Source organism: Bufo gargarizans, chromosome 3 (genome assembly GCF_014858855.1).
Source record: "Bufo gargarizans isolate SCDJY-AF-19 chromosome 3, ASM1485885v1, whole genome shotgun sequence".
Lineage (NCBI taxonomy): Eukaryota > Metazoa > Chordata > Amphibia > Anura > Bufonidae > Bufo > Bufo gargarizans.
The window spans coordinates 363028318-363039853 of NC_058082.1; the positions used below are offsets into that span (position 1 = coordinate 363028318).

Below are 11536 nucleotides of genomic sequence, written 5' to 3' on the forward strand. Positions count from 1 at the left end.
GATCCGCAAAAACGCAAGTGTACTGAAAGCATTTGAAGACGGATCCGTCTTCAAAATGCGCTCAGTGTTACTATGGCAGCCAGGACGCTATTAAAGTCCTGGTTGCCATAGTAGTAGTGGGGAGCAGGGGAGCAGTATACTTACCGTCCGTGCGGCTCCCGGGGCACTCCAGAGTGACGTCAGAGAGCCCCATGTGCATGGATGATGTGCCATGCGATCACGTGATCCATGCGCTTGGGGCGCCCTGACGTCACTCTGGAGCGCCCCGGGAGCCGCACGGACGGTAAGTATACTGCTCCCCCGCTTCCCACTACACTTTACCATGGCTGCACAGGACTTTAGCATCCCAGCAGCCATGGTAACCATTCAGAAAAAGCTAAACGTCGGATGCCTTTCAATGGGCATTAATTCCATTAAGTCTTCAGAATTTTTGGCCGGAGCAAAAAGCGCTGTATTTTCTCCGGCCAAAAAACGTTTCGGTCCTGAACTGAAGACATCCTGATGCATCCTGACGGAACTCTATGCCGGAAGAAAAGAATGCAGGTGTGAAAGAGCCCTTAGCCGAAAGACCCATTTTATATACAAGCCCACAGAACCCCTTTAGGCCACCAGCACACGAGTGCGGGTGAACACACATGAGATCTGCGCCCATTTTTGTGCTGATTTATGTCCGTTTCTGCACCATATCTGCAATATCTAACTGTGGATTTTGGTGCGGATTAGATGCGGTTTTGCCGCAGATCTCACCCTTCATTGGAAAAAGGTGAAATCTGTAGCTAAAACTGCAAACATAATGGATATACTGCAGATTTGGAAATCCGCATGGAAAAAATCTGCAAATTATACATGTGATCTGTGTAATAGAGGAATCTATGTAGAAAAACTGCATGTATTTAGCAACGTGTGCTGGCAGCCTTAAAAAGAATCTGTCACCAGCGACCTCTCCATCAAACTGCTTGCATAGATACACTGTTGTGGTTCACCTGATTGAAACTCAGTTTTTCTTCTGTTGATTTCCAAGTTATAGTTTTTCTTAGTATGAAAATTCAACCATTGGTGCAATGAGGGCATCGCCATTGTTGTATTCAACCTCTGCTTATTTCTTTGGCCAGCCCCTCCCTTGCTGCTTTGAATGAAAGGGCCAGCCAGTGGCAAAGCAGCAAGGGAGGGCCTGGTCACAGAAAGGAGTGGAGGTTGTGTGCAACAAGAGCAATGGTGACACCCTCATTGCACCAAAGGTTTAATTTGAATATTAAGAAAAAGTATCATAACTCTGGAACAGAGCCTCAGATCACTCTAGAAAAACTATGTTTTAATCAGATGAACTACAGCTATGTGTCTATGCAAACAGTTGGATAGGGAGATACCTGGTGACAGATTAACTTCAAGGCTAATATATCAATCATTTGCAACTGATGTATGTGTTATGTGTTCTGCACTGATAAGGGGCAATCACCCCGAAACAGCTGTCTGCAGATGAGGTGCTGGCTTATTTAATATCCAAGTCATGTATCTAGGCCTATTTTAAGAGCTGAGCATTGACTTACATCTGGTGGCATTAGAGGCAGAGCTTAAGAGCTCATTTGCATCCCTTCCCTCCCAGAATTCCAGAGGAGCATGTATGGCCTATAAGTTTCCTCACACTGATTAAAGGGAGTCTGTCAGCAGATTTACCCCTTTTTAACAGTTGCCATTATGCTGTAGCCGCAAAACAGACGATTAACACGGTACCTTTAAACGCTTTGGTGGACTTTTAAATCTGCAAAAAACGAACTTTGATGAGGGCTCGCAAGTGCCCAGGGCGGAGTCCACCGTGTTGGAGCCCAGGCAGCTCTGCCTCTTCGGCTCTTATCCCCGCCCAGCCTCCTCCTCTGCTCGCCTATCTGTTGTCTCTCCCCCTCAGCGAGATCCCGCGCCGACGCGATGACTTCCTTGGCCGGGGCATGCGCATAAGCTACTGCGATGCCGTGTCAGCAATGGGCATGGCAGTGCGCATGCCCCGGCCAAGGAAGTTATCGCGTCGGCGCGGGATCTCGCTGAGGGGGAAAGACAACAGATAGGCGAGCAGAGGAGGAGGCTGGGCGGGGATAAGAGCCGAAGAGGCAGAGCTGCCTGGGCTCCAACACGGTGGACTCCGCCCTGGGCACTTGCGAGCCCTCATCAAAGTTCGTTTTTTGCAGATTTAAAAGTCCACCAAAGCGTTTAAAGGTACCGTGTTAATCGTCTGTTTTGCGGCTACAGCATAATGGCAACTGTTAAAAAGGGGTAAATCTGCTGACAGACTCCCTTTAAGGTGCTCTCTCCCTAAGGAGAGTTAGTTCCCCCCTGACCCTGCTATACATTGGCATGGCTCAGATTTTCATGCCAGCAAAGTCTTGAGAAGCTCAACAACAGGGTAAACAGTTCTGACCAGCTTTTACTACAGCTAAGACTAATGTATGTGTGATATGCACTGCACCTGTACAACATTACAAGGCCAGTACAACCTCAGTGCTTATCTGCAGCCATCCAACCTGCCTCGAGATTCCTTGCTGGGGCCAGATAGAAGTGCACTTGGAAATTGCTGCTTTTGAATGTATTTGAAGTTCTACATTTCATTTCGTTAAAAAAAAAGACATTTTTACATATAACTCTGGCCTCATTCTTCCCTACTATAATTCCACATCGCTTAATAAATTCTCTTACCCAATTGACACAAATTTACTTCCTTGATCACATAACCTTGAGATTTACTTACCCAGCAGTATTTTCCAATCCCTTATGATGACTTTGGCAAGTTCTCCAATCTCTCGATCCTTGCTTTTCTTCTTTAACTTATTCACAGTCACTCCAATCCTAGTGCTCTGGGAGAGGGAGGGCAGTGCACTTCAGTTTTGTTTTGTTTTTTCGTGAATCACCCCTAAGAAGCTATATGCTACTCACTCTCTTCTGAACTCTAACAACCCCTTACTCTCTAATGGTCTGTGCAGGCATCTGAAGTAGGAGAAGGTGCCACTCTTACCCTCAGGAGGGAGACAGTCATTTGAAATCTCTGCAGTTCCTTTAACAGATCCAGAATGCGATCCTGTAATTATTTCAAATAGAGGACAATTATTAATGTCAAATACAATAAAATTGCAGTGGCCAGAAACCTAACAAAATGGTAGTCTACTCTAATTACTGCTTTGGGCCTTGTGCATACTATATCCTTATAAATAAAACGATTTGAAAGTTCGCTTTGATTTCACAGGGATTTTAACTGATCACAATATGGCTTTTACCTTTATCTTACAGTGGTATAACTAGAGTCTTATATGCCCCAGTGTAATCATTGAACTGGGTTCCCCTGCTTATTATACCAAATTAAATGATGCCAACCTTTGCACTTTGCTGTGGATTAGGCTGCGGATACACTATAGATTTCACTATATACATTGGAAGGGTGAAAATCTGACTTTTTCACAACAAAATGAGCATGCTGGGGATTTGAAAATCTGCAGCATGCTCATATTTCCATGTGCAACACCCAATCCACATGCACTGCACCTTGCTGCAATGTAAATCCACAGCAAATACGCCATGTCTGAACATAGTCTATGAACTTTTTGTTCGCCTTCCTCCGCTTTTCTTAAATGGGTTGTCCAACTTTTATTAAGTGATGGACTAGCCTCAGAATAGGCCATCACTAGCTGATCAGCAGAGGTCTGACACTGAACTGGCCATAACTACTGTGAGGGGTACAACTAGAGTGAGGGGGCAAAAAAAAAGTGGGCATCTTTACTGAGGGGCACCTAATCTGACATTACTGTGAGGGAGCACCTAATCTGGCATAACTACTGGGAGCAGGGAACCTAGTCTGGCATAACTACTGTAAGGAGGCACCTAATATGGCATAACTACTGTGAGTGGGCACATATCTGGGCATAACTACTGTGAGGAGGCACATATCTGGCTATAACTACTGTGAGTAGGCACATAATCTGGCATAACTACTCTGAGGGGGCACATATATGGGAATAACTACTGCGAGGGGCACATATATGGGAGTAACTATTGTGAGGGCGCACATATCTGGCATAACTACTGTAAGGGGGGACATATCTGGACATAACTACTGTGAGGAGGCACCTAATCTGGCATAACTACTCTGAGGGGCACCTAGTCTAGCATAACTACTCTGAGGGAGCATATATCTGGACATAACTAGTGTGAGGGGGCACATATCTGGCATAACTACTGCGAGGAGCTCATATATGGGCATAACTATTGTCAGGGCGCACATATCTGGCATAACTACTGTAAGGGGGAACATATCTGGACATAACTACTGTGAGGAGGCACATAATCTGGCATAACTACTCTGAGGGGACCTAATCTAGCATAACTACTCTGAGGGAGCACATATCTGGACATAACTAGTGTGAGGGGGCACATATCTGGCATAACTACTGTGAGGGGCACATATCTGTCCATAACTACTGAGGGGCACATATCTGGCCATAACTACTGTGAGGGGCACATATGTGGGTATAACTACTGTGAGGGGGCACATAATCTAGCATAACTACTCTGAAGGTGCACATATCTGGGCATAACTACTGCAAGGGGCACATATCTGGACATAACTAGTGTGAGGAGCACATATCTGGCATAACTACTGTGAGAGGGCACATATCTAGCATAACTACTGTGAGGGGAACATATCTGTCCATAACTACTGTGACCGGAACATATCTGGCCATAACTACTGTGACGGATACATATCTGGGCATAACTACTGTGAGGGGGGACATAACTGAACATAACTACTGTGAGGGGGCACTTATCTGGGCATAACTACTGTGAGGGGGCACATAATCTGGCATAACTACTGTGAGGGGGCACATATCTGGCCATAACTACTGTGAGGGGCACATATCTGGACATAACTACAGTGAGGGGGAACAAAAGTGGGCATAACTACTGTGACAGGAACAAAGGTGGGCATACGTATTGTGAAGGGGCCACCACATGGACCTTGTTCTGGATACAGTGACACCCTGGATGTGAAGAGGCACATATCTGGGCATAATTAGTGTGAGGGGCATATATCTGGCCATAACTACAGGGAGGGGGCACATATCTGGCATAACTGGGGGGCAGTGTTTTAGGGATTTTCAAAACAGGGGTGTTGCCTCTATCAGTAGTTAAATACTAAATACAATAGAACAGTTAGGGACAGATCTATAAGTGACAGGAGCTGGAGCCAGCGCAGGGTTACCAGTTCCCCTGGGTCCATAGCTATTGTGATAGCACTGTGCCATTAACAGTGCTTATATATCCATTATATAAACAAAAGGAAGAGACACAACTGATATTTTTAACTCAGTTTATTTGCTCAATTGATTTTTTTATATAATAATTATAAAAAATTAAGTCTTACTATTAGTGAAATAGACATATGTCAAGCTAAGGCAATTATTAGTCCATAGGACTACGGTATTTGCAAATATTGAATTACGTGCCTTACATGTCTAGGGTCTATTGACTTGTAGATAACTACAGCAAGGGGCACATACAGTATCTGGACATAACTACTGTGAGGGGGCACATATCTGGCCATAATTGGAGCAATGGAGCGAGGCGCAGCCAGTAGCGAAGTGCATACTGACTTGGGGTGAAGTACAAAGGCAGGAAGAGGGTTAATTTTTATGGGATTATCGGTGCTGTAGTCTGATTGGTGGTAAGGGGGGGCGGTATTAGTTAATTTCGTGGGCTGTATATAAAGGGTTGTTGGGGGGGCACGTGCATTAGTGTCCGGGGTTAGACCTGCGAGTTGCCCTCCCACCCGCCCATTATTAGGTAAATTGTTAGCGGTAGTAGGGGCAGGTTAATGGAGGGTCCTGCTGGAAGGCAATTCAATGTTTCAAACAGGTGAATGACACGTTGGAGCGTGCATCTCAGGAGGACGGTAAGCCGACAGATGGGGCTCCTGTTGGGGGATAAAAGGCCTACAGGGGTTTATCGAGAGAGAATTTTGGAAGGTTTGGTGCCCTTGGGTCAGTGACTTCGGCCAAGGGTAAGGTAAAAAGTCAAGTGGAGATGGGGTGTGATGAACGCAGCTTGCTTGGGTTGCCTTCTAGGATCCTTTACACAGTGTTGGAATGTTATTGCACTTTAATTTTGTGTTAAGTGTTCACTGTTATGTTTATCAGTGTTAAAAGTTGGAGGAGAATGTGGTAGTTCCTTAATAAACGGGCCGTTGCGGCCATTTATACCAAGTAGTCGGTTTCAGAGTATTAATTCCGGGGACGGGGGGAAGGGACGAACGTATTGGTGGGGTTGGCGGGTAGTTGGCTGAGGTAATCTTACATCCCCAATAAGTCACTACTGTGAGGGGCACATATCTGGCCATAACTACTGTGAGGGGCACATATCTGGGCATAACTACTGTGAGGGGGAACATATCTGACATAACTACTGTGAGTGGGCACATATCTGGTCATAAATACTGTGAGGGGGCACATATCTGGCCATAACTACTGTGAGACTCATATATCTGGCCATAACTACTGTGAGGGGCACATATCTGGGCATAACTACCACCACCTCAACCACTGTCACCAAGCATCTCCACACTGTCCCATGGAAGCGTTCAGCTGTCCATCCCCCAAACACCGGAGAGAAAGAGGATGTACCCCCCTACCCATCCACGATCCCTGGCCCTGAATGCCAGCATTTCAAAATTCCTGGCTTTTGAAATGCTGTCATTCTGTTTTGTAGTGACAGAGACTTTTAAAAACCTTATGGCGGTGGCTGTCCCACAGTATGTGGTTCCCAGCCGCCACTACTTTTCCAGGCGGGCCAGCCCTGCCCTGCACAACCAAGTGGCAGACAAATTCAGGTGTGCACTGCGCAACGCCACCTATTGCAAGGTCCACATAACCACTGATACGTGGACCAGTAAGCACGGGCAGGAACGTTACATCTCCCTATCTGCACACTGGGTAAATGCATTGGCGGCTGGGCCTGAAGCGGATAGCAGTTTGGTGCATGTCCTTCCACCACCGAGGATTGCAGGACGTTTCTCGTTGCCTCCTGTTGCCTCCTCCTCCTACTCTGCTTTCTCCTCATCCGGTCAGCATAACACCTTCACCACCAACTTCAGCACAGCCAGGGGGAAACGATAGCAGGATGTTTTGAAACTCATCTGTTTGGGGGGAAAAAAACACACCGTGCAGAAGCTGTGGATGGGCATGGAACAACAGACCGATGAGTTTGGTGCCACTGAGCCTCAAGCCTGTCCTGGTGGTGTGCGATAACGGGCGAAATCTCGTAGCAGGTTTGATGCAATTCCCTTGCCTGGTGCATGTGCTGAATTTGGTGGTGCAGAGGTGCCTGGAAAATTACCTCAATATGTCGGAGTTGCTGCAGAGAGTACGGGCCATCTGTGCGCTCTTTTGGCATTCTCACACTGCTACTGCTCGCCTGTCTGCTCTGCAGCGTAACTATGGCCTTCCCGCTCACCGCCTCATATGCAACATACCCAAAAGGTGGATAGACTGTGTGAGCAGCAGCAGGCAATAGTGGAGTTTCAGCTGCAGCAAGCACAGGTGAGTCGATCTGCGGGAACAGCACCACTTGACCATCGAGTGGGCCTCCATGTGGAACGTGTGTGCCATGTGGCGCTGTTTCGAGTACTCCACCAACATGGCCAGTACCGTTGATGCTGTCCTCAGCGTTACTATCCCACTTCTATGTCCCCTTGAAAAAACGCTTCGGGCGATGATGGAAGAGGATGTGGCACAGGCGGAAGAGGAGGAGGAAGAGGGATCATTTCCACGGTTATCAGGCCAGTCATTTACAAGTGGCTCGGAGGGTGGGTCCCTGCACCAACAGAGGCCAGGTACACAACTGTCCAGCCAGGACACAGTTCTGAAGGATGAGGAGGATGATGATGAGGAGGAACCGTGTTCACAGCAGGGTGGCACCCAGACCAGCTCATGGACATCACTGGTGCGTGGCTGGGGGGATACAGAGGACACAGACGATACACCTCCCACAGAGGACAGCTTGTCGTTGCCACTGGGTAGCCTGGCACACATGAGCCACTACATGCTGTAGTGCCTGCGCAATGACCGCCGAGTTGCCCACATTCTAACCAGTGCTGATTACTGGGTGGCCACCCTGCTGAATCCCTGCTAAAAGGACAACATGCCATCCTTTATTCCGTCACTGGAGCGTGATCAGAAGATGCGCAAATACAAGCACACACTGGTAGACGCGCTGCTGATGGCATTCACGCCTGACAGTGGGGGCCCAGTGGAAGCACAAGGCGAAGGCAGAGGAGGAGCAAGAAGTCGCCAATGCAGCTGGGGCACTGACAGCACCTCAGAAGGGAGGGTTAGCATGGCCGAAATGTGGAAAAGCTTTGTGAGCATGCCACAACAACCTGATATGAAACATCTTAGCAGGAGGCAGCATTTCAGCAACATGGTGGAACAGTACGTGTGCACATGCCTACACATACTGACTGATGGGTCTTCTCCATTCAACTTCTGGGTCTCCAAATCGGGCACATGGCCTGAGCTTGCTCTTTACGCCTTGGAGGTGCTGGCCTACCCTGCGGCCAGTGTATTGTCCGAATGTGTGTTTAGCACGGCAGGGAGCGTTATCACAGGCAAGTGCAGCCACCTGTCCACAGCTAATGTGGACAAGCTCACGATCATTAAAATGAACCAGGCATGGATCCCACAAGACTTGCCCATACTGTACCTTGTGCTGAATAGACAAGTATACCGGCCACAGCCAGCCATTGATATACTCCAGCGCACTCTTTCTCTTTGCGTTCTCTTTTTCATTTCCCAATGTTTTGGGGTCTACCCAAATTTAGAAAAAATAAATAAATAAAGGGGGGGGAAAAGAAAAACAGTCTTGGCTATCTCCTCTGCCTCCACCGCCGCTTTCACCCACACCGCTACTTCTATTGCCTCCTTAACCTCCTATTCCACTTTGACCTCTGCCTCCTAGTTCAAGATTATTATTATTATTTATTTTTATATTCTATGTTATTTTAAGTCATTTCCCTATCCACATTTGTTTGCAGGACAATTGTCCTTCTCTTACCCCCATCTTGCTTCCTTTTGCAGCCCTCTAGCCCTTACTATGACTATTTTACAGCAATTTTAGTGCACCAAAGTTGGGGTCCCCATTGACTTTAATGGGGTTGGGGATTGAGTTCGGGTCCCGAACTTTGACCCGAAGTTCGTCGAACCCAACGAACCCGAAATATAACGAGCTTTCGATACACCTCTGCACATCATGAATACTGTAAGCAGTGAATTATAATGGAAAATGCAATATATTACATTTTATAATGGCAAAAAGCAGCATACAGCTACATCCTTCCATCTAGTTCATGCCACACACCTACTATACACCACAATTGTTCTCCTGCATTTAGTCGGTTGTGTTTCTCTCTGTTCATGAAACAACTTATTCAAAACATTTCTCTTCATTGTTCTGCAACTAATGTGAACAATGAGAGTAATTTAGCAGGCGAGCTGTGGAGCACATTGCAGCGCTTGTTTATGTACAGTGCCACTGTTAATCTATACTCTTCTTTCTTCTCTGCTTTCTCACATCACCCCCCCCACTCTCACCCATCTTATTCACCTGTTCAGGCGATTTGCTCGCTATTCATATCTCGCACCCTACCCAACTCCCCCCCCCCCCCCTCGCCTTTTGCATCTCATGTTTCACAGAAAATCATGCACTCTCCTTCTCTAAGCTTAGCCCACTCAATCCCTCCTTACTAAACTTTCATTTTATTTTCTAGCCATGCCTATCCATAGATTTCCTAAATCACTCATGTCATGTAGAAATATCACTTTGTCCTATGCACACATGCCACTACAGCTTGCTACACTTTTGACCATCCACTTGGCTCAGTTCCTGTAAGCTAACCCAACCTTCTGTACACATGGCAAATCATGAGTGACTTTTTAAGTTTGCAATGTATTTCCTGATGTTTTTTTTTTTTTTAACCTTCTTTACAGCACTGATTTCAGTGAACCATATCTAAAGGGGTCACATTTGTTTGTTGACTTAGGCTTGTCAATATGGATGGGAGAAAAACATAAATCTCAATAAAATTCATTAAGTGAATTTTAATACTAGTATATTAGAAGATTCAAGAACTTGTACAATAAAATCTTTTCAAATCTGCAATTCAGATATATTCACCCAAAAACTTACCGTGCTTTGCTCGCTGATCCGCTTCTCCAGCCTCCTGCACATTTTCAGTAAATCCTCTTCTGTCCCCATATGGTTTTGTATAAAAGAAGCAACACAACTAACTGTGTACGTATAAGTGCACTAATGTTAGGGTTTGTTCTGTTAAGAAGTTGCGTAGTATGTCCAGGTAAGGTGGGTGTGACTTTATGCTGGCATAATTCTGTGTCTACCTGTGAAAGTTTTTGTGATTAGTGAAGGGTCATTAGTCTGTACATAAAACTTAGCAATATTTCTCCTCGGGGTGTTTGTATACTCTGTGTTGTGTGTAGTGTGTCACTGTGTGGGTATATAGCTGTGCTAAGTGTGTACAAGCTTGTCTTGCTCGGTGCCAATGAAGGGGTGTGTCCCAAATTATAAATAGTACCAAGGTCTTTGGGCTGGACACAGTGGAGGGGGTGAGAAGTGACAGCTGAGTTATCACATGCTTTCAAACCCAGCATGTCGAACAGACTACATGTAAGCAGCACGTGTGGCTGCCCATGGAGTTGCACACCTAGGGTACGTGTATTCAAGAAATACTGCACAGCTTATTTCAGAACATGTGATGACATACAAACTTTAGATTTGGGTAAATAAAAAGCTATAATACTATATTCAACTGGAAACAGCTAGCTTCCAAAGTACCTGGGAATGTGCAAATCATTTTTCTAATAGGTCATTCTCAAATAGGGACATCACCATATATTTCCTCTACATCACGTTCCAAATTATTATGCAAATTATATTTTTCTCTGATTTTCCTAAATGTTCGATGCAAATGACAGTCCGTATAATGTTCTTCAACCATGTCTTCAACCGTAAGAGTATAAATCAAACTTTATTGAACAAATGTTCCAATAATAACAGTATTTTTTTCGCAAAAAAAAAAAAAAATGAATGCACTGTTCCAAATTATTACGCACAACAGAGTTTTAAAATATTTTATAGGCTGTACATAGAGATAAGCTGACAGAATGTATGGAACTGACTGATGCAGTGAGCCAACTCCATACAAAGTGGGTGCCCGATGTTTCATACAGCAGGAACCCGGCCACAATCATAGGGAATGGTGATCCCGCCAAACCCTGTCATTTAACCATGGGGTTTGCGGGCATCCCTAGTGAAAACACGGGGCTCCAATCGGTTACCGTGGCAGTCTGGACACTTTTGAAGCTTCCCATGGCTGCCATGGTAACCTCCCTTCTCTGCTGTGCATGAGGCACAGCTCAGCAAGGAGCGTGTCAAAATCTTATTCTCTATTAGGGTGAATAGGACAAGGGGTCAAAAGATCCCAGGTTCCAGC

General features: G+C 45.9%; 1 protein-coding gene across 3 annotated transcripts in view; it reads right to left on the reverse strand.

Annotated features, from left to right (window-relative positions):
• Positions 1–10567, reverse strand: part of LOC122933255 (transcription elongation factor A protein 3-like) — a 102154-nt gene extending 91587 nt beyond the window's left edge. For all 3 annotated transcript variants that reach the window (XM_044288131.1, XM_044288132.1, XM_044288130.1), the window contains exons 1-3: positions 10216–10567; positions 3002–3064; positions 2738–2843 (exon numbers count right to left, since the gene is read on the reverse strand). In XM_044288131.1, coding sequence (XP_044144066.1) covers positions 2738–2843; positions 3002–3064; positions 10216–10284 — 238 coding nt within the window. In that variant the 5' untranslated portion in view covers positions 10285–10567. The remainder of the gene's footprint in view (positions 1–2737; positions 2844–3001; positions 3065–10215) is intronic.
• Positions 10568–11536: the final 969 nt, after the last annotated feature.